Source organism: Zalophus californianus, chromosome 16 (genome assembly GCF_009762305.2).
Source record: "Zalophus californianus isolate mZalCal1 chromosome 16, mZalCal1.pri.v2, whole genome shotgun sequence".
Taxonomy (NCBI): Eukaryota; Metazoa; Chordata; class Mammalia; order Carnivora; family Otariidae; genus Zalophus; species Zalophus californianus.
Window position 1 is genome coordinate 61,847,057 of NC_045610.1, and position 27,360 is coordinate 61,874,416.

The 27,360-nt window shown below is 56.0% G+C and overlaps 1 protein-coding gene across 7 annotated transcripts in view; it reads right to left on the reverse strand.

Annotated features, from left to right (window-relative positions):
• CCDC57 (coiled-coil domain containing 57) overlaps positions 1–27,360 on the reverse strand; it is a 102,623-nt gene that overhangs the window by 45,496 nt on the left and 29,767 nt on the right. For 5 of the 7 annotated variants that reach the window (XM_027568138.2, XM_027568142.2, XM_027568140.2 and 2 more), the window contains 8 exons: positions 25,536–25,694; positions 22,330–22,492; positions 21,769–21,903; positions 16,451–16,673; positions 15,697–15,849; positions 11,188–11,291; positions 9,863–10,114; positions 4,744–4,933 (listed from right to left, as the gene is read on the reverse strand). In XM_027568138.2, coding sequence (XP_027423939.2) covers positions 4,744–4,933; positions 9,863–10,114; positions 11,188–11,291; positions 15,697–15,849; positions 16,451–16,673; positions 21,769–21,903; positions 22,330–22,492; positions 25,536–25,694 — 1,379 coding nt within the window. The remainder of the gene's footprint in view (positions 1–4,743; positions 4,934–9,862; positions 10,115–11,187; positions 11,292–15,696; positions 15,850–16,450; positions 16,674–21,768; positions 21,904–22,329; positions 22,493–25,535; positions 25,695–27,360) is intronic. The other 2 variants (XM_027568141.2, XM_027568139.2) reach the window with 1 other exon arrangement.

Below are 27,360 nucleotides of genomic sequence, written 5' to 3' on the forward strand. Positions count from 1 at the left end.
TCCCTCACTGTTTAATTAACAGAAGAAAATCCTAAACCTGTGCCCATTTTCATAGCTATTTGAGCCCTATTTTACCTCTTTCTGGAAACAACCCTTTTAAACACCTGATTAAAAATACCACTAGCTGTTACTGAACATCAGAAAGGACAGCACACAACCTGAACCAGGCTGAGCTGCGGCCGCCGTGGGCACTTCCCACCAAATGACAGCCCAGGAAGAGGGGAAGTGGAGCGGGGCAGAAATACAAGAGCCATGGCAAGATTTTAACACAAAAGTCATGGTTCTTGACAGTGCAAGTTGACAAACACACATAAACTTAGAAAGAATGTTAGTAAGTATATATAATAAGGCGGCTTAACAGAACAGATTCAACACGTGTTTAAAAATAACTAAACAAACAAAAATAACAATTCTAAAACTCTCCTAAACAACTCGAATGAAATAGAAAACCTGGGGGGTGCCTGGGTGGCTCAGTCGGTTAAGCGACTGCCTTCGGCTCAGGTCATGGTCCCAGGGTCCTGGGATCGAGCCCCCACATCGGGCTCCCTGCTCAGCGGGAAGCCTGCTTCTCCCTCTCCCTCTGTCTGCTGCTCTGCCTACTTGTGTTCTCTCTCTCTGTGTGTTAAATAAATAAAATAAAAATCTTAAAAAAAAAAAAAGAAATAGAAAACCTGGGTGCATAATGGCAGATTATCTGGAATACTGTTAATACTGTCCCTGAAAACCTGAGACACAGCCAAAGCAGTACTCAGGTGGAAAATTCACACCTTAAAAAAATGCAATCACTAAACAAGAAAGAATAAAGTGAATGTTAAAGAAATCAGGAAAAGAACAATCAAGCCCAAGGAAAGGAATGAACAAACACAATATGTAAACTCCTTGTAAAGACCCAGAAATCCATCCACTGGCTCCAAATAGTTACCTTTGGGGAACCCCCGGGAGGAAGGAGAGGAAGCTGCGAAGAGAGGAGAGATGTCCAGTAGGTCTAATGAGGTCGATCTCCAGAAGAGATCAGAAACAAATAGGAAGAAGAGTATTTAAAGAAACAATGGCTGAGAATTTCAAAGAATGGGAAAAACAACCAACCAACCATAAGTCTTAAGATTTCAGAAAACCAACCGATTCCTGAGCAGGTTAAATTAAGGCAAACTGATCCCATCCAGACACCGGCTGGTAACACAGGAGAAAGGCATCCAGAGAGAAAAGGGAGTCCCTCCCCAAGGATGGGGCCCTGACCGAGGGCCAATTTCTCTGAGGACCCTGGGACACTCGCTTTAAAAAAGGTTGCAAGAAAATGCCAGCATTAGGTTCTTGTTGCAACCAAGCCATCATTCTAGAAAGTGGTCAAAATACAATCATTTGATGATGACAAACGCATGCACTGCCCCCGCACCAGTCACATGGGGGATGCTGGTGTCTGAGATCCAGCCCAACACAAGTCGAGTCAAGCAGGACACACAACATGACTGAAAATCACTGCTTCTACATCAGGATAGTTTTACAACAGGATTTTAGATGTGTGTGTAATTATGAATAATAAATGTAAGTGACGATTTTGGTATTTATGTGCACATGCCTAATAAGTAGTTGGGTTAGCAAGCTAATTAAAGCTAGGTCCCTAATCTGTTTTGTTTTTTTTAAGATTTTATTTATTTGAGAGTGAGAGCACAAGCTGGGGAGAGGCAGAGACAGAGGGAGAAGCAGGCCTCCCGTGGAGCAGGGAGCCCGACGTGGGACTCCGTCCCAGGACCCAGGGATCATGACCTGAGCCGAAGGCAGATGCTTCACTGACTGAGCCACCCAGGCGCCCCCAAATCATTTCTTGATGAACAAAAACTTCATCAGGAAAATGACATGATAAGGAAACACAAAAGGCTCCATGCTGCATGATTCCAGCTGTGCGACACGAGGGGAAGGCAGAACCACAGAGACAGTGAAGGTCAGTGGTCGCCAGGGAGGGGAGGCGGAGCACAGAGGTTTCTAGTAAAACTACAGTCCCCGGGCGCCTGGGTGGCCCAGTTGGTTAAGCGGCTGCCTTCGGCTCAGGTCATGATCCTGGAGTCCCGGGATCGAGTCCCGCATCGGGCTCCCTGCTCAGCAGGGAGTCTGCTTCTCCCTCTGACCCTCTTCCCTCTCGTGCTGTCTCCCATTCTCTCTCTCTCAAATAAATAAATAAAATCTTTAAAAAAACAACAACAAAAAACTACAGTCCCGTGGTGGATACGTGTGGTGACACGTCTGTCCCAACCTGTACAATGTCCAGCACCAAGAAGACCCCAGAGGTAAGCGTGGACTCTGGTGCTGACGGTGTGTCGGGGAGGTTTGTGGATCGTGATCAATGCACCACTGCGGTGGGATGTTGATCGCGGGAGGCTGGGGGGGAATCTCTGTACCTTCCCGACAGTTTTGGTGTGAACCTAAAACTGCTCTAAAACACCAAGTCTTTATAACCGTGTTCAATGTTAGGACCCTTGGAAATAACCTTTTGAGGAACGCTGGCTTCACACGAGATCCAGATGGTGTGTGCAGCTGGGGTTTCTGGGAAAAGCAGAGTTGGCAGGACGACGGCACAAAGGGAGAGGCCCCACAAGTGGGTGGTATGCAGTCTCCACCTCAGAGGTGAGGGGTGAGCACTCAGAGGAGGGCCGCTCCACAGCCTGTGTGCCCCCTCACACCGGGCGGACAGAGCGGGCTGAGGGCCAGGTGCAGCCTGACCACAGGGCCACACACCGTCTGCCCACCTGTCAGTGCAGATCCCAAGGCCTGACCTGAGCGGGAGGGGCAGGGCCAGCACGGGAGCCTGACCCTGGTGGCAGGGCATGTGGGATGAAGACTGGGCAGCTAGAACCACGGCCAGGGAAGGGGCCAGACTGCCACCTCCCTGTGAGGATGGGGCCCTTCCCAAAAGCAGCTGAGGGCAGACACGCCCTGGGCCAGGTGCAGGTGAGCCCCGGGGTCTGCCTGCACCGGGAAACACCGGCAGACGGTTGGAGCGGCTGAGGCACCACCTTGGCCCCTGGGCCCCTGGCCCACGGCAGCCCTCAGCAAGACAGCTCTGAACACAGGCCTCCTCTTCAGATTTCCTCAGTGGTCTGCACCCTCTCTCTCAGAGACATGGAGCTCCCTCCTGCTCTGCGGCCTGAGTTCTCCCACGTTCAGCTTCCTACTCCCTACTCACGAGGTAATTCTACTCTTCATATTCAGACCAAAAACACTAACATAATAAAAAGTACTGTTATTATTCACACGGCTTAGCTGTGGGGAGTTCTGAGGATGAAGCACAAGGCCCAACCTTCCCCTCCCTTTCCTTGCGTTGGGTAGTTAGGAATCAGGAGGACTTGCCCAGGGAAGCTAAGGCCATAGCTGAGAGGAAACACTTTTTGCTGATGTTCCCTTTGTGGTGCCCTGGGCTCTGCCTTTAAAGCAGAGTAGTTGGTGGGTGTGCAGCCCTCCAACATCACCTCCACTTTTAGACAACGGACAAGAGAGAGGGAATGGCTGTCTCCCATCGACCACAGGTGGAACCCAAAGTCCCTCATCTCTGATCATCACAGTATCTCCAAGCTCTTGCTGGAAAAGCATGGAGAGGCAGAGGCCATGTAAGGTGAGGGGATACAGCATGAGGGATGGGGGCGCCACAGGGAAACGAGAGGGCCTGCTTGTGAAGGTGGTCTGAGAGCCGTGTGGCCAGTGGCTCGCTCTGGGCACTAACCAGGAGCGTTCGATCTGGGCAAGGCTACTCCTGGCTGGCCGTGGTGACAACCATGCAGCCACCCCAGGAAGGACATCATCTTGCCCACCAACACTGGTGCTTATGGTCCTCTAGCAACAGGGGCCTTGGCTTGGCGCTGGCGGCTGGATGTCTGCTCTCAGCGGACGACTCTATACCGACCCTTCCAAGAACCCACTGGTAGAAAGGTGCACCTCAGCTAAATTTGGACCTTACTCCTTCTATCTCTCCTTGCATAGAACAGTAGTGTGATTATTTGTCATTGATTCGGAGCATATTATTTCCTTATTGGCTTATTAGGAGACAGTATCCTGTATGCTACTGGCTTATAAAATATTGTTATTATAAATTACCATTCCTGCGGTGAACCCATGTTGAATAAATTATCGGCAAAGACAGTATCAGTCTGAGCACAGCTTGCAGCAGACAGAGCCCTGGGCTTGTGTCCTCTGTGGCAGCCTGGGCCTGACCTGCATGCCTGGAACAAGGGCACGCCTCCTTCTAGTCTGGTTGGAGCGCTGCCTGTCTTTCTTGGGAACCAGGGCCCTCTGAGACACCTGTGGGCAGCTGGAGGTCTCAGGCCGGGTCCCAGTGGACACACAGCGGCTGTTGGCGACAAGTCTGGGCAGAGCCGGCCGAGAACACAGTGGCCGCGGCTCCCCACAATGCAGCACAGAAATGCCGCCTGTTTTGCTAAGTGCAGTATTTTTCTCACAAATGCTGCCCGAGGCACGGGTTCATGGAACTCCCATCGCAGGATGAGGCTCTGCTCTGTGCCCATGACTCATGACCCCGGCTTTACTCCACAAGGGCAGCTTCTGTTCTCCCTCCTTCCTGCCCGAGAAGTCAGGCCAGACCCTCCCTCAGGGCAGCAAAGCTTCTCTCCTCCCGCCTCCCAGGTCCCCCCCGCTGACCCTTCCAGAGGAGCAGGCAAGAAGAAAGCCCTTCTGGGAAGGCCCCCGGGCCCCCTGACCCCACAGCCTGGCAGTGCAAGGCACAGCTCCCAAACTCACCTGGGGCACGGTGGCCCAGCTCTGCACGGAGCCTGTTCCCCATCTCCAGGAGCTGTTCTTTCTCCAGGCAGAGGCGGAGGATTTTTTGGGCTGCCTCCTTTAGTTTTCTCTGGAGTTGGGGCACAGACAAGGCCTGTGGGGGCTGTGGCCCTTGGTCCTCTGTCCCTGTGGGTCCTTGGTCTTCACGGACCTGTGAACGAAGCCACAGGTAGACAGCCCATAAGACAAGCCATCCAAGTGGGAGAGGGGTGAGTGGGTGTGGGTGCAGAGCCCGCACCACTGGAGGACAAAGGGATAAGCAGTGTGCTTTGGCAATGAGACGGGGACCTCACACCATGGACGCCTCCTCCTCCACAAGTTGGGTGAACAAAGGCCACAAACCCCTGGGCCAGGCCTGCTTCTGGCCCCTTGAGGCCCCCACCAAGCCTGTGTCTTTCTAGTGAGGACAATGAGGAACCACTTGGGACCCATGCCCAACTTCCAATGGGCCCCCAGGACCCCTGCGTGGCACCAGGGTTACGGGCTGGGTACGTGGGTCACAGGTGCTGGGGTCACCTGATGTGGAAGGGGCTGGCAGAGGCCTGATGGACAGCCTATGGCAGGTGCCTCCACTACTTCCTCCCTGCCTGGACTCTGCTGTGGGGTCGCTGTGCTGGGTCATGGCCAACATGGCCCCCTACCGACACGCACTCACACTTGCACGGTGTTCGGAATGAGGGGGTGTGGAGAATCAGAGAAAGGAAAAGACAAATATGTGTGTGCCAGACAGAGGCCCAGGAAGAACTGGAGTCCAAGGACCCAAAGTGGCCTACTTAGGCACGGTGGCTCCTGACACCCGTGAAAAGCTGCACCGTGCCCTGTCTTGACCCCATGAGCTGGAGCCAGAACAGGAACGAGCCTGGAGTCCCTGGAACAGACCAGCACGTTCTGTCCTGGCCCCATTTCCTGGTATGCCTTTGCAGGGCTGGCAGGCGCCCATGTTCTTCAGGTGGCCTGGAGCCATGGTGGCCACACAGGGGTGCATCCAGCACATGCCACAGGCTAGTTGGGCAGGATGAGAGATGAGGGGAGTCAACAGAGGAGAGTGGGAGATGGCCCTGGGGCCACAGAGCCCCTGCACCCAAATCCTGACCCCGTTACCCTGTGATGGAACATGGGCCTGCCCTCAACCACGCAGGGCACTGGCCTTGCCTGCACTCTCCTGAGGGCCCAGGATGTGACTGGGGTCCTTGGGCCTGTGGAGGGGCTGGGACAGACCTCGAGGAAGGGAGGTCGGAGGCCCGGCCTCCACAGGAACACGACATTGGGAGTCTCCTGTGCCATTTTAAGTGAGGAAAGACACTCTGCAAACCCCAGAACGCTGAGACTCTCAAGAGAAAGGTCGCTTTTGAGAGCAAACCCCAGCCCACAAGGCAGCGCCCCGGCATGAGCAGGGAGCCGACCCCTCAGCAGGGCCTGTGGCCGGGGTCTCGGCTGGCCGGGGTGCCCTAGTCACCTGGCTGCATGCAGCGAGTAGGTGTAGGCAGCCAGGGGCCCCCACCCGGGGCTCTGTTTCTGATGCCATTACTCTGATGCCTTTCTTAAGTCTCTGCCCACACCCACCATGTAACACTCATCAGGACGCATTCCGGGACTCCCAAACCACTGTGTGCTTCGGGGCCCCCGTGGCCCCCCATGCTCGCCCTGTCTGCCCTCGCCGTCTCAGGGGTTGCTCCCAGAATCCTGGCCAGAGAGGGCTTGGCCAGTAGAGGGGTCCTCATGAGGGAGGGTTCTGCTCCCAAGGGCAGCGGCGACGGTGCTCCACAGAGGCTGACGTCAGAGCATGCCCCAACTCGGGGGCGCAGCGGGGTGCTTGCCAGGGCTGCCGGCTCTCGCGGTGGACATTAGGGATCCCAGTCCTTCTGGAGGTTCCCAGGGGTGCAGGCAGGGCTAGCGAACACTGCCCCCCAGTGGAGCCCAGCGTCAGTCGCGCTGTGCCCAGGGGACCGGGTGGAGCACCAGACAGGAGGCGGGGAGAACCCCGGGTCTCAGTCAGTTCACCAGGCTGGGGGGTCACTGGAGACATGACAGATGCCGGTCGGGCAGTGGTCTCTGCTGCCTGCAGGGGAGGGGGCTCTGAGTTCCACACGGGCCCTTGTCCTGGGCTCGGGAGTGGGGGACCAGCCTCCACCTGGGAGAATGTCGGACTCGCACGGGAGCTGCCGGGCAGTGCCGTGGTGGCACCGGCCCCTCTGCTTCGTCGCCACCAGTCCCACGTGCCATATGCATTTCTTCCTGAACCACGGCCAGTAGGGTGGAGACATCATGCTCATTTACACCTCAATGCTTCAGTTCATGCTTACTAAAAATGGACATTCTCTTTGTAACCACAGTTATGAAAACCAGAAATTTACCACAGATACAACACTATGACCCAACACACGGGCCACACACAAACCTTACCAACTGTCCAATTGTGTCCTACAGTTTGTTTCTCCTGCCCAGGGCACAGGACCCCACAGGACATCTGTCTCCCTGGTCCCTGCAGGCTCCTGATGGGCACACTCTCCACAGTGTGGGCGCTCTGACTTCAGCGCATCACTCCTGGCTGGAGTCAGCGGTGAGGCTGCAAGCCCCCTCCTCCCCCCCCCCGCACAGCTGGCTTTGAAGCCCAGCACATCCCTCTGCCCCACTGTCCGCGAGTGCATCCCTCAGTGAACGAGTGCAGGCTGCCCCCTGGAAGGTTTTCTTTTCCCTGTAGCTGAGCCCCCGCCAGTGGGAGGCACTGAGTCCCAGCCCTGCTTTCCTTTGTGCATTAGGATGGCTTCCTGGCGTACGCACCCTCCATGCCTGCAGACGATGTCTGGCCGAGGACCAGCCCTCCTCCCTCCTCCCTCTCCTAGTTAGCACAGATCTGGGAGTCCGGCTTATTGTGTGCTCAATGCCTGGCGGCCCTTCGGTGCCTGAATCCTTCTGCCCCATTTCCATGAGTCCATGGTGGAGTCCGCCACTTATCCTGCTTCCTCTCAGCAGAGCAAGAAATTCAGAAACCAGGATCTCAGCACTGGTGGCGCTCAAGGCTCCCGGGCCGCCAAGGTGCTGGCCCTCCTGCAGTAGACCTGGTCTGAGCACAGGGACCAGCCACTGGATTTCTCCCCAAGGTCACAGTCATTTCAGCTCCAGCCTGTCAGTCACAGAATTAAACATCTCTATTTTAAATCCGGCTAATGCACGTGATTTCTTCCCTCTAAGCAAGCAGGATCTGTGAACCAGGCTGTTAACAGAACCCCTAGTGCTGCTGACCTCAGGGCCGAGCATGGGCAGCACCTGGAATGAATGGTGGACACGGGGTGAGGCAGACGTGCTGCCCCCCTGCCTGCGTGGCTATATGGCCCCATGGCCAGGATGGTGTCCTCGAGCTGCAGGATGGAGGGAGGCCTGGTGCGGGGCCGGGGCTCTGGCTCTCCAGGCGGTGTCTGCTTAAGGGCAGTGCAGGTGGTTCTGGGTCCCACTTCCCGGTGACCTGAAGGCCTCCCCTTTGCTGCTGTTCTTCACCTGTCCATCCATCCCTAGGCCTGCCCGGGCCCTCCTGTCATTCCTGAGCCAGAGAGGAGTGGACCTCCTCTCCCCTCCAGTCCTTCAGGGCCGGCCATCATCCTAGAGCCGAGTCCCCCTTGTGCCTCTCAGCACAGCCTTCTTCTTTTTTGTTTTTTTAAGATTTTATTTATTTGACAGAGAGTTAGAGAGAGAGCACAGGTAGGCAGAGTGCCAGGCAGTGGGAGAGGGAGAAGCAGACTCCCCGCTGAGCAGGGAGCCGGATGTGGGGCTCGATCCCAGGAACCTGGGATCAGAACCTGAACCAAAGGCAGCCACCCAACCGACTGAGCCATCCAGGCGCCCCTCAGCACCGCCTTCTATGTCTACACCGCTGCTGCTGCCAGAGAGCTCTCCACGCCTCCCAGACACCAGGGTACAGTTGTAACTGCAGGCCCCCGTGGGTGATGCAGGTCACCAGAGGTCACCACAGGTAACCCAGGTCACTGCAGTCACCACAGGTAACCCAGGAACTGTAGTCACCACGGGTAATCCAGGTCACTGCTGGTCACCACAGGTAACCCAGGAACTGTAGTCGCCACAGATAACCCAGGAATTGTACGTCACCACGGGTAACACAGGTCACCGCAGGTCACCACAGATAACCCAGGAACTGTAAGTCACCACGGGTAACACAGGTCACTGTAGGTCACCACGGGTAACACAGGTCACCGCAGGTCACCACAGGTAACCCAGGAACTGTAAGTCACCACGGGTAACACAGGTCACTGTAGGTCACCACGGGTAACACAGGTCACTGCAGGTCATCGTGGGTAACTGCAGGTACCACAGGTCACCAAAGATAATCACAGGTGACCCAGGTCACCACAGGTAACTGACAGAGTAAGAAAGTGTGCGCTTAACAGCATTTCCATCACAGGCGTCGGTAAGAAGAGAAGCGGCCTGTGTGTCAGATCTGTGGGGACGGCTGCTGTAGGGCTCTCTCCACAGCTCAGAACCGTGGCTTAACCCAGCCACAGAGCCCGCTGGACACCAGCTGCCAGGACCAGGATGGAAGCCCCACTGTCACGAGTGAAGGGGTGGCGGCCTCAAACACTCTGCGAATCCCCACAAGGGTCCTCTCGAAGGAGAAACCCAATTTTGCATTCAATTTCAGGGCCCTCCTAGCAAGAGTCAGGGACTCCCTTTTAGAGGAAACAGAACAGCCCTCTTCATATGGGTGGCTCCCACGCTGGACTTTTTTTTTAAGACTTGTTTCTTTACTTTAGAGAGGGGGGAGGGGCAGAGAGAGAGAATCTCAAGCAGACTCGCCACTGAGCGCAGAACCTGACATGGGGTTCAATGTCATGACTGTGAAATCGTGACCTGAGCCGAAACCAAGAGTTGGACGCTTCACCGACTGAGCCACCCAGGTGCCCCATCCTATGCTGGACTTTTAAGTGGCAGGATCCTAAGGCCTGGAGGTCACGAACCAGCTCTGACCACGCAAGCCAGCCGAGCGCAAGTGGAGGAGAGTGGGGCGCAGCACCTGCAGCAGGCCCAGACAGTACAGCAGTGGCAGGAGCAATCGGCACAGGGCTCCTACCTCCTTCCCAGGGGCCACCTTGTCCAAGGCTTGCAACTGTGGCCTGCTCCCAAGATGCTCCTCAAGCTCAGCCACCTGCTTCCGCAGCTCCGAAACCTCCAGGTGCACCTGGTCCACCTCACGGGGAAGCTCGTGCTGGATGGTGTCCATGTCCAGGGGTCGCTGCAGCACCTGGGAGGCCGTTTCAGGGGCAATGTTAGGCAGGACGGTAGGAGGGCAGGGAAGCAGAAGGGCAGAGGCACCCAGCAGAAACTGCAGGCGGATCAGAAAGGAAATGCATTTGTCAGTCTCTGGTCTCTGGCTTAATGCAGTTGCTCCCCACACCTGTCCCCTGCGGTGTGGACTTGGGTGCCTGTGGTAGAGCCTGCACTGGACCCCAAGGCTGGCTGGGGAGCATCCAGGCCTTGAACTGTCTGGACAGAGGCAGAGGGCCTAAAACCCCTTCCGGAACCCAGTTTAGGCGGAAACAAACACGTGCAGAAAATGCAGCCAACCCGTGGGGGGCAATCCGGGCTTGGGGCAGGAGGTGGTGTGGTGGGAGGGGTGAGGCCATGGCTTTGAGGAGGGGCCGGAGCGAGCGTGAGCACGGAAGGCAGACAGAGGCTCAGGGAGGGAAGGCCCCACCCACCTGTGGAGGAACCCTGAGGGCATGGTGCTGAGGGAAACGCGCTGGTCACAAAAGGACAGCTGCCGTGGGGCCCCGGTCCCAGGAGAGTCACCCAGCGGCAGGACGGACGTCCCCAGGGGACGGGGTGTGGGGCTGGGGCTGAACGGGGACAGTTTCGGTGCAGATGATGGAGAAGCTCTGGGCATAAGAGATGGTGGTGACATTTACAGTGTTGTGAACATAGTTAATGTCACTGAACATGTGCTTGAAAACTGTAAGCTTTATGTTTGTATATTTTACCCCAATGAAAAACACACTAAAAAAAGAGAAATGAATTTGTAGCAATAAAGCACGGGCACACATGTGACAGGGGAGAGCTCGTGTCCCAGGAAGCAGCGGGCATTGGCCCAGTGCATGACTGGGGCCTGACCCCACGCAGGCTCCCGGGGTGTCCGGGCACGCTCATTGCTGGCCCTGCTCCCACCACAGCTCAGCACCTGGGCACGCTGCGGCGTGTCACACCCCCTGGCAGGTAGCAGCCCTGTGTGCGGCAGAGAGTACAGGCTCTGGGCTCATTTTCCAGGTCTTCCTGTGCGCCTTCTAGGGACCACACGTGACCTCACAACAACCTCTGCTTTGGAGGGAAACCGAGGCACAGAGAGGTCAAGCGGTCCAGCCAGAAGACCTGCCCAGCCCGAGTGTCAAGGGGGGGCCGTACCTTCCGCCTGAGTCGGGCCACCAGGAAGTTCGTGAGATGTGCCCTGTCCCTGAGCCTCCTGAGTGCTAGCCCAATGGGTGAACCATCAGCTGACGCAGCTCCTCCTGCAGAAAGAGTGATTCTGTCAGGCTCAGGTCTCCTAAAGCCTCAGGGAAGGTCCTGGGAGTAGAGGCTGTGCCGTCCGGAACAGAGGTGCATGCTTCACTGCCCTTCCCTAGGGATGCCCACTGTCACTGTACGTCCACTGGGAAGTGAAGACGCTCTAGAGCTGAGTGGAAGGGGCCAGGTCCCCACAAAGACTGAGAGGCGCTTGGGATGAAGTCTCATCCTCATGTCAAGGAAGCAGGAATCTCTGCAGGAAAACAGTACGGCCTTGCCACCTAGTGCCTGGCGGAGGCTGGTCTGCACCAGCCTCCCAGTCGCTTGGGAATTGGGGAAATGTTCCTACGACCATAGCTCAAAGAAGGGATCAGTGGAGGTTAGAAATTATTCTGATCTGAATTATCATTACTGCACCGCTTATCAAAATTTCTGGAACGCGGGGCCGCCTGGCCGGCTCAGTCGGTGGAGTGTGCAACTCCTGATCTCGGCTCAGGTCATGATCTCAGGGTTGTGAGGTCGAGTCCTGCTTTCGGCTCTGCGCTGAGGGGGGAGTCTGCTTCTCTCCCTCTCCCTCTGCCCCTCCCCCTGCTTGCATGTGCTCTCTCTCAAATGAATAAATAAATCTTTTAAAAAATTTAAAAACAGGGGCGCCCGGTCGCTCAGTTGGTTAAGCATCTGCCTTTGGCTCAGGTCAGGATCCTGGGGTCCTGGGGTCGAGTCCTGCATCCAGGCTCCCTGCTCAGGGAGGAGCCTGCTTCTGCCTCTGCCCCTTAGCCCCGCTCTTGTTCTCTCTCTCTCTCTCTCTCTCAAATAAATAAATTACAGTAAAATAAAATAAAATTCTTAGGACAATACTATAGGCAATTTTTGAAAATCTAGATGAAATGGACAATTTTCTAGTAAAATATAGTATCAAAAAGTGACACACGAAAAAGAAAATCGGGATCGTCCTTTACTGTGAAAAAAACTGAATTCACACTTTAAAACCTTCTCACAAGGAAAATCCTAAACCCAAAGGGTTCAGAGTTGAATTCTATTAATTGGTTCAGGAAAAATTAACATAGGTCTAATATAAACTTTTTCAGAAAACAGAAATAGGGAACATCTCCCAACACATTTGAGGCCAGACCCATGGTCCTAAAACTTGACGATGGGCATCATGAGAAAGAAAGGGTACAGCCAATGTCACTCACGAACATAAACGTATTAATTCTCAGTAAAATAGCAGTAAAAGAATATATCACGTGTTGAGTTTATTCCAGAGACGGAAAGTTGGTTTAACGTTCAAAAACCAACGCAAGCTCGCTGTTCTGGACAAGAGAGCATGTGCGTGCCCCGTCCCTCTCCTTCGGTGCAGCTGAAAGCCCAAAGTGACTGTGAGGGGAGGCCTGGCGGGCAAGGGCCAGGGCCTCCAGGGTTGGGGATGCTCCGCAGTGGGCTCCACGTCGTTTTCCTTCCTGTATTTCCCAGCTCTGATGCTGGAGCAGCCACAACCCAGATGCACCAGGGAGCTCGGACCAAGAACGGCCCCAGCCAGGCCTGTTCCCTGCAGCGGAAGGGCCACAGGGCCGGGAGACTCTGCAGGTGGGCCTGGTGCAGACAGAGGCTCATCTGAACCAGCCGCCTGCACCCTCCTGGGAAGAGCATGTGTGGAGGGTGCGGTGTGTGTGTGGGGGGGGGGCAGAGAAAGGAATTCCTTAACTCTGCACCAAGTCCCCGAGGGGCCCCTATGGAAACCAAGGCAGCATGGAGACAGCCAAAGTGTTGCGCGCTGAGCTCTGCTGGGGGCGGGGGGGGGGGGGAGTGCCAGGACCATGGCCTCGGGCGGCACACAAGGAGGGGCACAGCAGAACAGCATCATCTCAAAGGCTCTGGAGACCAAGTGGCCGTTCAGACCCAGCCCGAGAGAGTGGGCCAGGACACAGACGTGCATTGTGCCCAAGCAAGGTGGAGGGCCCGATAGCGCAGAAGGGGAATAAAACAGACGTCATAAAGATCGGAGTTTCAGAGCATCCACTCGGTATGTGCATGTCACAATCCAGAGTCTCTCATCACACCGATAACCAGGAAAACCCCAACTTGAATGAAGCACTGAGGAGGGCAGATGTCGGGATCATGCGGAATAGGGAACAAGGGACCTAAAGCAAGAATGTATCAACAGTCTTAAATAGGGAACAAGGAACCTAAAGCAAGAATGTATCAACAGTCTTAAAACAATGGAAAGAGAAAAGTTTCAGCAGAGCAATCAAAGATAAAGAAAAACACAACGGAATCTTAGAACTGAAACCGAAATAAAAGTGCCCCCGAAGGGCCCCAGAGCAGCACGGAGGTGACAGCAGGCCTGCGGGCTTGAAGACGGGGGGGCATAGAAATTGTCCATCTGAACAACAGAGGAAGCAGACGGAAAGAAGTCACAGAGCCACAGGGACCCGGGGGGGGGGGGGGGAGAACACGAGAGCAAGGGTTTTGTCGTCAGACTCCCAAAAGGAAAAAGAGCACGGAGTCGAGAAAACACGTGCAGAAGTCATGGTTGAAAACTCCCCAAATCTGGCAAAGACAATAACCTTCAGAGTCAATGCCCAACATGATAAGCCAAAGAAGCATGTGTCCAGATACAGCACCATCAGATACCTGCCCCGAGCAATAGACTCGGCCTGCGACTGGTCGGGGAAAGGGTTGGATGGCAGAGGCCTTCTCGGAGGAAGTGGCACCACTGGATTAAGGGCTGAAAGCTCCTCCTCTGACACCAGCAAATACCTTCCCTTCTCGGATAAACGGAAAGACTTGGCACCAGCAGACCTGCCCTAAGAGCAGATGATGCAGAACGTGGAACATCGGGACGCAGGAAGGACACGTGCAAAGGGCAGGTGTCCAACTGAATGTCACAGACTCCACCTTTCCTCTTGAGTTTTTTATTTTTTTATTTTTTTAAAATGTTTTATTTATTTATTCATGAGAGTCAGAGAGAGAGAGAGAGAGAGGCAGAGGCAGAGGGAGAAGCAGGCTCCCCGCCTAGCAGGGAGCCCGATGCGGGGCTCGATCCCAGGACCCCAGGATCATGACCTGAGCTGAAGGCAGACGCTTAACCATCTGAGCCACCCAGGCGCCCTCCTCTTGAGTTTTTTAAAGTATGTTTGACAGTTCAAAGCAAGAGCGATAATCCTGCCTGAAGCAGCTCCTGACGTAGGAGAGGCGGGGTTTGTGACAGCCCCGTGGGCATGGGGCGTGCATGGCAGGCTGACCTCCGCCTTCTGAGGGAGGCTGTGCAGTGTGGACAGGAGCTGGCCGTGGTCCCGCAGCCACCAAAGCTGTGCCCTCAGCAACCACAGACCCGTGACAATGGAACATCAACAACGTGCGGATGACCCACGAGCAGGAAGACAGAAAACAGGCAGGAAGCGGCTGCTTACACTCCACACAAGTGCAAGCATGGACGGTGTAAGTATACTGGTTAGAAATATTAGCAAAATGCATTTCAGAAATTGACCTAGCTATGTGCTGTCCACAAGAAATTCACTTCAAATGTGGTAGAAGCACGTTAAAAGGGGAAAGGATCCCGAAGACACGCCGAGCAGACACCCACCGGGGGGAGGCCAGGTTAGTGACCAACAGCACACGGAGTGGACCCCGGGGCAAGGAGAGCTGCCGGGAAGAGAGGGCCGTTCCGGGACCCCAGAAGGCTCCGTCCCCGTCACAGACACAGCAATCCTAGGGCTGTACGCATCCAACAACAAGGCTTCAAAACACATTAAGCAAAACTGACAGAAGCACAATAAAAAACAAAGATCTGCCAACAACAGGAAGAGAAAGCAATTTCCTTACTCTGACTCTGAGCCCCCAAATCCTTACCAAATATTAAAGTGAAACGTTAAAAATTTTTCTCTGGATCAGGAAGAAAGCCAGCCGTTACCAACATCGTACCGGAGATGCCAGCCAAGAAACGTGACACAAGAAAAAGAAATAAAAGATCCCAGCTTTGGGAAGCCAGCCAGCTCCTGAGCAGAGACAGGGTGACCGAGAGGGGGAGTGTCCTGCTCCTCCCTTCGCTTCTCGTAAACCACCTGCTGGGCAGCTCGGGGGCGCTGCCTGGCCTGCGTCCATCCCCCCGGCCCCCCAGGTGGGCCCCCCACCCAGCCGGCGCCCCAGCCGGGGCGAGGGGGCGTCTGCGTGCTGTCGGAGCAGGGGTGCGGCAGGGAGGCGCCCACGCAGAGGTGAACCAGCGTAAACGCTCTGACAACGGCCTGGCCCGGGCACTCCTGGAGGCAGGGACAGGGACCTACGCTTTGTGACCATTCTTTGACCTGTGCGTTTGCATTTTGAGACTTTCTGTAGGGTTTATATTTCAGTCAAAACAAAGGTAGTGTTACTGGGGCAGAGCATGCAACAGGACGAGACAAGGACTCTTACCAGGGACTTCGGCCGAGGTGTAGACGCTGGGCTGAAAGTCGGTGTGAGGGGAGGACCTCTTTGAAGGATCTAACACATCTTCTACTTGTTCCTCCAAGGTTTTAAATTTATGCTTTAGATTTCGTATTTCTGTTTCAAGGGCCGTAACGTGATCTGCCCCCAAAAAACCAGTAAACACACAGGCACACACATTGACACTTCCCTCCACCGTCACCAAGGCAGAGGCCCACTCAGGCTGGTGCTGCCTGCCCCCCGGCCCGCCCCCTGCAATGGCCACTGGCCTCGGTGCTCACCGAGGAGGGCTCCACAGGCCGGCAGACACCCAGCGCCCCCTCATGCACCTTCATGCGCACAGTGTGTCTCAAGTGTGGAGGTAGAGCCGGTGCCCTCCAGTCACGGCCATTCCTGGGCCCCTCCTAACCGCGCATGTGGCGGAGCCCAGCTCGGCTACAGCACAGGACACTCCGAGGAGAGGCCTGCTGCCCGCCACTCGGACACAGTGCCCAGCCACCTCCCTGTGCCAGGTACACAGCCTTCACGGTCTTCTTCCCCTTACCAATAAAACACTTATCCCGCACAGAGGCACAGACTTAAGACGCTCTCCCTCCGAGGAAATGCTGCTGCCACAGTTTGAAGTAATGTTTTAAAGCAGACGTTCATGCATACGACTCCAGGGGAAGCCCATCTTGGACCCAGTGGAGACCCATGTCCCCCTGCCCTCCCCTCTCCTCCTGCTGCCCTCGCCCTCACTCACCAGTAGCCTCAGCTGCTGCCTCTGGGCTTGGACGGGGCTGCTCTGTGTCAGAGGCCTGACCCCCTGATGGGGCAGGAGGAAGAATGTGGTCACTCAGGGTCTCCATTTCTTTCCTCATCTCTGAAACAGCCCTTCGTAAGCTTGTGTTTTGCTCCTGGAGCCTCTGGATCTCACTAGATGGAAAACTTCCCCTTATTTCTTCCTCGTGATGCCTTAGGAGCATCTGTCAAGAAAGAAAGAGAATGCTCGCAGCTACAGAAGGACCGTCAGGGCCGGCTGTGTCCGCACCCCACTCATCTGCCCTCCCGGCTCAACTGACAACACCGAACTTCCAGTTGTCGCAAAGACAAGGCTGCTGTTGGCCAAAGGCAGCCTTTCCTGAGAAACCTGGAAGCCACCCCCCACCCGCGGGGGCAGTTGGCATGGAAAGCACAGGCAGGAACTGTGCTGCAAGGAGGCAGGCGACACGGGGCCGTCAGCGCCGTGAAGGCTGTTTGCGGGCATGTGCCGCTGCATTGTGGGGGAAGACAGCCTGGCGGCTCCTCAAAGGGTTAAACACGGAGTTACTACATGACCCACAATTCCACCCCGAAAGCATACGTCCAGCTAAAAACTTGTACATGCGTATTCACGGCAGTGTTTTTCACAGGAGCCAAAATGTGCAAACACAAGTGTCCCCAGTGGATGAGTGAATGAAAACAAACGTGACACAGTGGAACAGTGTTCAGCCACAAAAAGGAATGAAGTTCTAATACACGCGATCACATAGATGAACCACGAAGACATGCTAAGTGGTGGTCCAAGACCTCAGTGCAGTTATGATCACAAACATGCTCAAGGATTTAAAGAAAAACAGGGACATAACAGGAAGAGGAATGGAAGATAATTTTAGAAAACCAGACAGCACCCGCAGAGATGAGAAATGAGAAATTCACTGAGAGCTGGCCAGACGTCACAGAGCGGGGCTCCGTGAGCGCGAGCACGTGGCAACAGGACGTGTTGTAGCTCAAGCACCGAGGGAGACCGAAGAGAGAGTCATCAGGTTCGGCAGAAGAAGTACTTCATTTATAACAAACGTGATGCACACGTAAGTCCACAGACCCAAGAAGTCCACCGGACCCAAAGCAAGATAAACACAAAGGAAATCACAGCATAGCACGATCCCACTGCTAAAAAAGATCAGTGGTAGAGAGAAAACTCCCGAAAGTGATCAGAGGAAAACAGGGTATCACGTGGTGTGCACGGGCACAAACGCAAGGTTTCTGCTGACCCCTCATGACAGCCACTGAAACCCTCGAGACAGGGGGCTGGGGTGCAGCGTGCAGGAAGGGAACACCCCGACCGCCTTGCGACCCTACGGTCAGTGGCAGCGTCCTTCAGAAACGACAGTGACCACGAGGGGCTCACCGCAGCAGGGCCTGCTGCTGGCTGTAAACAACCAGAAAACCAGATGCGTTCCAGGAAACGAGTGTGTGCCCACAGCCCAGCAGAGGACCAGGATGCCGGAGGCTCAGGCCAGGGAACGCGGCCCTGCGGGCCGACTGCCCAGTTCCGGGTCTGAGCCCGAGCAGAGGCCCCGCCTCCACAGACAGGCACCTGCCGACGGCCCTGCCGCCCCGGCTGCCGCACAGGTTCCGCAGGTCCAGGCCTTCCTTCCGGCCCAGTCCTGCGGCACTGACCCACCGAGGGGAAGGTGAGCGTCCACCAAGCTCCGACACGGCCTTAGGATGACAGGCGCTAACCAGCTCAGCGGCCGCGGGGAAGAGAAGGGCCATATGGTCAAATGTACAGCCATTTACACTGTGTTTTGAAGAATTACAAGGACATGAAACACAGTTGTCACAGAAGTGGAAAAAAACCTCTCTCTCAAATAAATAAATAAAATCTTTAAAAAAAAAAGGGGGGGGGAGCCCGGGTGGCTCAGTTGGTTAAGCAACTGCCTTCGGCTCAGGTCATGATCCTGGAGTCCCGGGATCGAGTCCCACATCAGGCTCCTTGCTCAGCAGGGAGTCTGCTTCTCTCTCTGACCCTCTTCCCTCTCGTGCTCTCTATCTCTCATTCTCTCTCTCTCAAATAAATAAATAAAATCTTTAAAAAAAAAGTGGAAAAAAACCCTCAAAATTATATATTAGCACGACCTGAACTCTATAAAAACAGCACGTGCACGGGGACGCGTATTAAGACCCACAGGAAGAGGCAACTAGAGGAACCAGACTCTGCCTGAAGGCTCTGCCACGGGGGACTCCATGTGCTCGGGGGGCCAGGCGCTGGGGCACAGCCCCTTCAAGGTTCTGAGAAGGGGACGCGTCACACGGATGAAAGAACGGACACTCGAGCTAATGAGGCCTGACCCAGCCACCACGCTGTCTCCACACCACCCCTGCGTGCTCAACCCACGACCACGCCATGCGCCGGGAAGTGCCCTGGAGGCCGCGAGGGGAAGCCTGCTCCGGGCCGAGCAGGAGCTGAGCCGGGTCGGGCCTGGGGTCCGCCTGGCTCGAGGCCACGCCACTGAACGGAGATTGCTGAATTCTTGCAGTGGCCACGCCTCACTTCTAGCTCTTTTTCTACTGAACACAGACCTCAGGTTTCCAACACCCTCCCCCCGTCACACCCTCCACGGCCCCACTGCTCGCCGCGGACACTGCAGACAGGAAGGGCCACCTGCTTCCCTGCAAACCCCCAACCTCCCTTTCCCATGCCCGTTGGAGCGCCTCGCACAAAACCTCACAGCTGCTCCTGCACAGACCCCACAGCAGAGCCACGTGGGACCTGCCGCTGGCCCGGCCCTGCTCGGATGCTCCCTCTGCCACTTGTGGGGCAGGGAACACCCCTCTCAGGGTCTTGGCTCCCTCATCTGTAGGACGGAATGGCAGCATCAGCCCCCAAACCCCGGGGCAGCCCAGTCAGCTCCGAGAGCCACGGTCTCTTCTGTGACATGGCGTGGTGACCTCTGTGGCACTGGCTGTGCACTGCCCTGCGACCCGTACCGTGAGGGCCGGGGCTTCCGAGCCTGGGGCCGTCACCACTGGGGGACTGACGTGGTCTCTGCTCAGCCTCCATGCACTTAACCGGGTGAGTGACTTTTCATAAAGGACAGAGGTCGGACTACTGGACACACAGCCCCTGGCGCTGCCCCGGAAGCCGCCTCCCCTGCTGCGTTTCCCAGATTTCCCAGCGACATGGCTTCCCTCAGGGGCCTTGAGGTGAGACATGTGGGGAGCTGGGGCTTCCTGTGATGCTGACTGTGGGGCACGTGCCTCAGGCTGGAAGCAAACGCTCCCTTGGGGACTCTGGCTAGAACCCTTCCTGCCTCTTCCAGCTTCTAGCGTGGACCCGCGCTCCTCGGTGTCCCTCGGTCTGGGGCCACGTCACTCTCGTGTCTGCCTCCGTCGGCACCTGGCCTTCTCCCTGTGTCTCCACATGCTGCGCTTTTTATAAGGACGCCAGTCCTACTGGATCAGGACCCTGCTCCCGAGTGAGCTCATCTGAACTGGTTACACCCACAAAGACCCTATTTCCAAGTAAGGTCGCATCCCGAAGAGCTGGCGGTTAGGACCGGAACCTGTCTCTTCGGGGCCACCCGTCAGCCCGCGGGCCTCTCACGGTCAGTGTCAGGCTCTGGGAGGCTGTCCGTCAGCAAGGAGATCTTTGCAGGGAGAACATGGCCATGGCTGTGTGTCGGTGGCTCAGACACCAGGTGTGAAGACGCGTGTCTCTGGGATAAATTCTAGCCCCTTGGTTCTGTCCTTCCTGGAGAGACGCAGGCTTCCATTACAAGAGGGCCCTTGGCTGCACCCTGGGATTTCCTTCCGGACGTCTGACTGTATACCATGTCCTCCAAAATCAGCCCCGACACCGACAAAGCTACGAGGACAGGAAGCATTCTTCACAATTTTTAAAGTGGGTAAGTGATCCGGCTCTGTGGCCAGTGATGTGGCAGGAAGGACACTGGTGTCCCTGCCGCCCATGGATCCCGCCCCTGAGCCTTCCCACTACCCTGTGCTGCCGAGGCCTGAGGGAGCCTCTGTGGTCATGTGCCACGTCCTCTCCAAGGCTGTGGCTCCCGCCCAGCTGTCCTCACAGACACTGGGTCATTTTCCTGGGTTCTGACAATTATCACGAATGACCAAGACAGGATCATCAGATGTCAACTCCGAGCCTGCACCAGAACTTACAATTCTTGAGAGAAAAAGTAGAGGTCTTGGGTCCCACACACGGGTTATAGGACAAGTTAGGAACACATATATACACGTACGTCTTAGTAACCTCTACACCCGGCGTGGGGCTCAAACTCGACCCTGAGATCAAGAGTCATGTGCTCTACAGACTGAGCTGGCCAGGCACCCCAAATTACAAATATCTTGACACTGGTTAGGAGCTGGGCTCTGGACACACAGCCAGCACATCGTCTTGGAGGAAACCTTACCCACCGGGTCCCTGTGACAAGCCAGAAGTCTGAGCGGCTGCTGCCCTTGGGGTGTAGACGGGGACCAACGGGAAGGGGTGAGGGGAACCTCCAGGGTGACAGAAATGCTCTGTATCTTGTTGGGGGGCTGGGCCCCATGGGCACAGTCATGGCAAACACACTGACCTGTGTGCACCGAAGATCTGTGTGTTTCACTGTGTGTCAAACGCAACAAGAACTGTTCACGGGCCTGGAAAAATCCTCCACGTGCCCCTCCCGCTCCCCCACCTCATGCTGACCCTCCAAGTAAGGTCGCATCCCGAAGAGCTGGCGGTTAGGACCGGAACCTGTCTCTTCGGGGCCACCCGTCAGCCCGCGGGCCTCTCACGGACCCTGCTCCTCTGACCATGGACTTTGGAGCCCGGCCCTGCTCCTTCCAAACCATTCCGCAGGGTCCCTGTGTCTCGGGCCACGGCACCGACCTCAGCATCGCAGGATCGAAGGGCCGGGACAGAGGTCACGGCGGACCTGCCTGACTCAGGCAGGCCCTGCGGACGGGGTCATGGCCCACAGTGACCCCCACAACAGCTCTGTGGAGGCCACGGAAGCAACGGTACACTACCCATCTGTACGGCAGAATGTTGGAATGTGGGTGTTTTTGAGATTTCAAGAGCTAAAGATATGAAGACGAGTCTGAGCACGGAGTCACCTCAGCTCTTCTGGGGGCCAGACTGGCCCCTGTTGTGCCGACAGACACAGGAAAGGAACACGGCTGAGAAGACCGACCTCCAGTTGGGTTCTGTGTGGCCCCGTTCTCCCACGGCCGCTGTTGAGGGAAGGCTCAAGGAGCGGGCCGCTGGGGCGTGGGCCTTCCCAGGCAAGGCTTAGGGAGGAGAGGGGCAGCACTGACCTGCACCTCCTTCTCAGGAAGGAGCCCGTGTGTCCTCAACGCCTGCACGGCCTGGTCTCTCTCCAGGGTCAAGGCCTTCAGCACCACCTCCTGGTCACGCAGCGTCCGCTCTGTCTCCTGGAGCTTGGCAGCAACCTGGGAAGAGATGTGGGCCTCAGCTCCTGCTGTAGCAGCACCAACTTTCGGGGTCCTTCCTGGGGAGCAGACAGCAGACACGTGAGCGAGCAGCCCCCGGGGCCCAGGACCACGCGGTGGTCAGGGCCGGCTGAGTGGCAGCACCAGGCTCGGGTGTGGCCACGGACCCTCCCAGCACTGGTCAGTTAGGGCAGTTAAACAACCAACGTAGCAAAACTAAGATGCCGTCAAAGACTATGCGCAGGACAGGGGCACCCTTTGCTGCTCTCATCTTTGTTGCTACACGTCACGTGGCTCAGTGAGGCTCGGCATCTTCCAATCCAAACGACAACACGGTGAGAGCCCAGAGCCCTCCTCCATGAGCCACAGGGCGCTCCCAGGCCCTCCCAGTGCAGCACGAAACCTGACGGGCCTGGGGACACAGACCTGATCCCGCGCCTCGGTCAGGGCCTGAATGAGGTCCTCGGACTTGCGGTAGTGGTCCCTCTCCACACCATCACAGCGCTGCCGCCAGTCCAGCTCCAGCTGCACCTTCTCACGCTCCAGGCCCCGCTCCCTCTCCGCAGCCACGGACAGCTGCTGTTTGTACCTCCGGGGACGGGAAAAGCACGGAGGTCAATGTCTTGCACACGAAGAGCAAAGGTGTGCTGCAGGTGATGGGGTGGAGGGAGGGCGTTACCACCCTGCCGTCGGGGCCCTCGGGGGCCCCTGTGGGCTGGCCCTATTCGCGTGCCCTCGCGGACACGGGGCATGCTTGGCGCAGCTGGGAGTAGTCTGCAGTGGGGACACGGAGGAGACAGGGCACCTGCGGGCAGGCTCCGGTTCAGAGAGGAGCAGGGACTCCCGACACCAAGGAAACCAGCACCACGGAAGACCAGACTCAAGAAACAAAAGAACCCACTCGTAAGAAGGGAAGGGAAGAAAGCCAACAAACTTGGGGAAAAAAGAGATGTGGTTCCAGCAGAGAAATGTGAGAAGGTTTCAGAGCGACCACCAGAGAGCACAGTGGCCCGAGCCGGAGAGCTTGGAGCCACCAGGACAGAGAAAGCCTCCAGAGCTCAGAGGACCGACGTCCACCTAAAAGCGGGTCCGAGAGATCAGAACGGAGGAGACAAAGGAGAAAAGCCTGCACAACTGGGGGGACACACGTCCTCGGACCACAAGGGCTCTCCAGGCACCAGGCAGGGGAGCTGTACAGGACCACACGCACAGACGCCGCGTGGAGTGTTGGGCTCCAAGATGAAAGAGAAGCCTAAGGGAGAGAGAGTGAGTGCCAGATGGGCCCCCGGCTTCTCGTTGGCCGCACGGGGCAACGCATGGTTGGGGGGCTCTGGACGGCCTCTCCCCCAAGGGTGGCGGGCTGTGTGCACGACAGGATGGGCGCGCCCCTGAGCAGGTGAGGCCACACGAGACCCCGTCCTGCCCACCGGAGGGCGTTTCCTGCTGGTTTTGAGAAGTAGCTGCCGTGCCGGGAGGCCACATTGTCAGGGCCTGCAGGCACCTCTGCGGCTCACAGCCACGGGGAAGGACCCCTGCCACCAGCCTGAGGAGCCTGGCAGGAAAGGGCAGCCTGGCCGATACCGTGGTCCCAGCCTAGTGAGACCCTCTGCCGGGGACACAGCTGAGCCGAGCCAGACTCCTGACCACAGAAACCGAGATAATAAATGGGCGTTGTTAAAGCCACTAAGTTTGCAGTGATTTGTTCTAGAGCAATAATAAAGTAACACACAATGGGTTTAAAACCGAGGGGAAGGGGCGCCTGGGGGACTCAGTCGTTAAGCGTCTGCCTTCGGCTCAGGTCATGGTCCCGGGGTCCTGGGATCGAGCCCCGCCTCGGGCTCCCTGCTCCGCGGGGAGCCTGCTTCTCCCTCTCCCACTGCCCCTGCTGGTGTTCCTTCTCTTGCTGTCTCTCTCTCTGTCAAATAAATAAATAAAATATTTTTTAAAAATCCAAGGAAAAAGTGATTTGGAATTTAGCATCCTAAACCCAGCAAAATCAGCACTCACGCAAAAAGGCAAACATGGGGACATCTTCAGACACAAAGGCTCACAGCAGTGGGACAGGGTTTCGCAAACTGTGGTGAAAGCCCACTTGTTTATTTTTTCTTCAAGATTTATTTATTTATTTTTGAGAGAGAGAGAGAACACAAGCTGGTGAAGGGGCAGAGGGAGAGAATCTCGAGCAGACTCCCCATGAGCGAGGAGCCCGACGCGGGGCTTGATCCCAGGACCCTGAGATCACACCCTGAGCCAAAACCAAGAGTCGGATGCTCAACCGACTGAGCCACCCAGCCACCCCCGAGTTGTTTATTTTTAAAATGTCCACGGAGGGCCAATACTTTGTAAAATGTCAGGAACCGCCACAGCACTGTCCCATGACCATGAAGTTCCGGAAAGCCTGTGCTCCCCACTCTTGGGTCCCGTGGAGCAGGCACACAGGATATGTTCTCTGTCCACAACAGAACTAAATCAGAAATCAGTAACAGAAAGATATCTGGGAATCTCAAAATGATGGGAGACTTAGCAACACATTTCTAAACAGACCATGGACCAAAAAAGAAATCACAAGGAAAATTAGAAAGTATTTTTAACTGAATAATATCAAAATTTGTGGGACGCAGCGAAGTAGTGCTCAGAAGGAGATTCACAGCATTAAATGCTTACATTTCTCAGAAAAAAAGAATGGTTCAAAAATAATAATCAAGGACCCTACCATTAAAAGCTGTGAAAAGAACACCAAATTAAAGCCAAAGGAAGCAGAAGAAAGGAAATAATCTTTTAAGAGTAGATGTCAATGAAATTAAAAACCCAGAAAACAACTAAGAAAAGTCAATGAAACCAAAAGCTGGCTCTTTGAAAAGATCCGTAAAATCGACAACGTCCAGCTAGACTGATCACAAACAGGACAGAGACAGTTACGAAGGCTCTGCGCACGCTGGGGAAACATAAAGAAACACCACGAACAGTTCCGTGCCAATAAAGTCAACAATGACACGAAACGGGCAAACTCACTGAAAGACACAAATTCCCCAAACTGACACAGAAACATAGAAAACGTGCAACAAGCATGCAGAGAAGCCAGATGCAAAGTGCACACAGACGGAATGCGGAGTGGCTGGCGGGGCGGCCGCAGGGCTGGGGCCAGAGGAGAGGGGGTGCCAGCCGGCCAGGGACAGGGTTCGCAACTCGGCTGCAGGGGTGGCTGAGAGGTGTACGTGCTGGTCAAGATTCACCGACCGTACAGCTGAAACAGGTGCGTTTGTTATATTTAAATTACTCCTCAAGAGAGAGAACACGTTCTTTACTCAGGCGTTCCTTAGCAATCACACAGGAGACATGAAGGAGCGACTTCCACACGGGACCGAGCAACAAGAATGCTGCTGTGGTGCTCGCTCCGGACCCAGGCCCGTTCCCGGGGAAAGGCCACCCTCCATCACCCCGTCCCCGTGCTCTCCCTTCTCACGACCAGATGTTCTTCTTCTCTTTCCTGTTTGTCTTTCTCCCTCAATAGGATGCGAGGCCAGGGCCTTGATTCTGTTCCCTTTTGTACCCGCAGCGCCCAGAACAGCGCCAGGCCCCTAGGAGGTACGCAGGGAAAAGACCGCTCTCGGGGAAGCTGTGGGGACAGTCACCTTCCGATGTCCTGCTGGCATCTGGCCAGATGTGCCTTGAGTTCTACCTCCTCTCCCTGCAGCGACTGAAGCTGAAGGTCCTTGGAGATCATCTCCTTGGACAGCTGAGCAATCTGGGCATCCCAGCCGGATTTTAGAGCTGATGCATCTTCCCGAAGTCTGCACAAAGAAGGGAAGCTGTGTGAATGTAGGTGTGGTGCTCATTCAAGCTTTCCAACACACACATACCCACATGCGTGCCGCCCTCAAAGGAAACCCACACACCAGTGTCTCCAGATCAGGGTGGAGACTTCCTTCCTACCCGAGAAGAAACACCCGCCCGTCCATCCCACCAATCCAGGTGCCCACTAAACACCTACAACACGCCAAGTCCGCACCAGACGTGCAGAGGACAGTGAGCCATGGGGATCTTGGGGTGGTGCCGCTGGGCTCACCTTTGCCACACCTCGTGCAGCCCCTCAATGTGCAGCCCCTCAACGTGCAGACCCATGTCTTCAAGTTCAACAGTAAGACGAGGTTCTACAGAAACCCTCACACTACCTGGTAGAATCACCACAACCTGGATCAGTTTCCCCAGAAGAGCTCTAGAGAAGACACCTAGAGATACTGCCCAGGGAAGCCGCAGGATGGGTGGCACAATAGGCCGCTGGGGTTCACCCCATCTGCAGCCCGATCATTACAGGGAGAGGCAAGGAATCGCCGTCTCCGGAGGAAAGCAAGGCTGCTAGTGAGCCTCTAGAGTCTTTGGGCTCTGCTGCCGACCTGCCTGGAAGCTGCCTGGTGCCAGACGTTTCCAGAGGAGGAAGAGTCTGTTGATAGAGTTTCCGGCATGATTCTTAGCCACTGCAAAAAGACCATTTTTCTTCATACACTTTCAACAAATTATTTCTAGTACGATTCATCAAACTCATCCTGACTCGTACCTGTTCTAACACCACAAAGGGCTACACGACGTTGGGAACTTCAGGACACATCCAGTTAACACACCGTGTAGGTGCCAGGAGCGGGGGCCGGGACTGGCTCAGCCTGGGGGCTGCCCAAGCCCGCTCCAGACGGCACGCCCCGCTCTGGTACTGCAGGGTGGTCGAGTGACCAAGTGCAGGCCAGGACCGTTGCCAAGATGGACCTCAGCATGCGCTGCCCTGGAGCTGTGTCCCCACAGGGTCTGGGCCTCGGCCGCTGTGCCGCACCAGCACCAAGTGTCTGACGTGATGGGGGGACACGAGGGCTCTCCTCCGGCTACACTCCCATCCACACGCCACCAAGAAGCTGGATGGACACAAAACACCTGGGCCCTCATCTGGATTCCTGAAATGTAACCTTCCTCGTCACCCATCTGTCAGCAACTCTACTCTAAGAGGCAAAGGACATCAGCCAGCAAGGAACTTGTCACTGAGGCTTTTTCTGACTTTCCAGGTGGGAGAGTGGCTGGCAGCCCTGGAGGTCACCTGCCTGGGCCTCAAGCAGCACCAGGGGGACATTCTGTGTGGACTTCCTGTTACACTCCCCAACACTGCTCCTATGCACCCCGAGTGTGGCAGGCCCCCCCAACGACAGGAGAAGCCGCTAGAACTCAGGAGCTGTATTTGTACGTCTTCTGTTTGCAACACACACTGACCAAGGGATCTGCCGACCGCGGGGCTCTGCTTATGCTCCCGAATGTGAGTCCAGCTCCGGCACTAATTTGCTAAGACCAACCCAGCCCGATAAGGTCGGGGCTCTGGAGAGTGTGGGGATTCACCCTTACCGCATCCTGGACCCCCGCAGTCAAGCACTCAGGCTTGTGCTGCTCAGCATGGGGCCACGGGCCATGCATGGCTCCTGA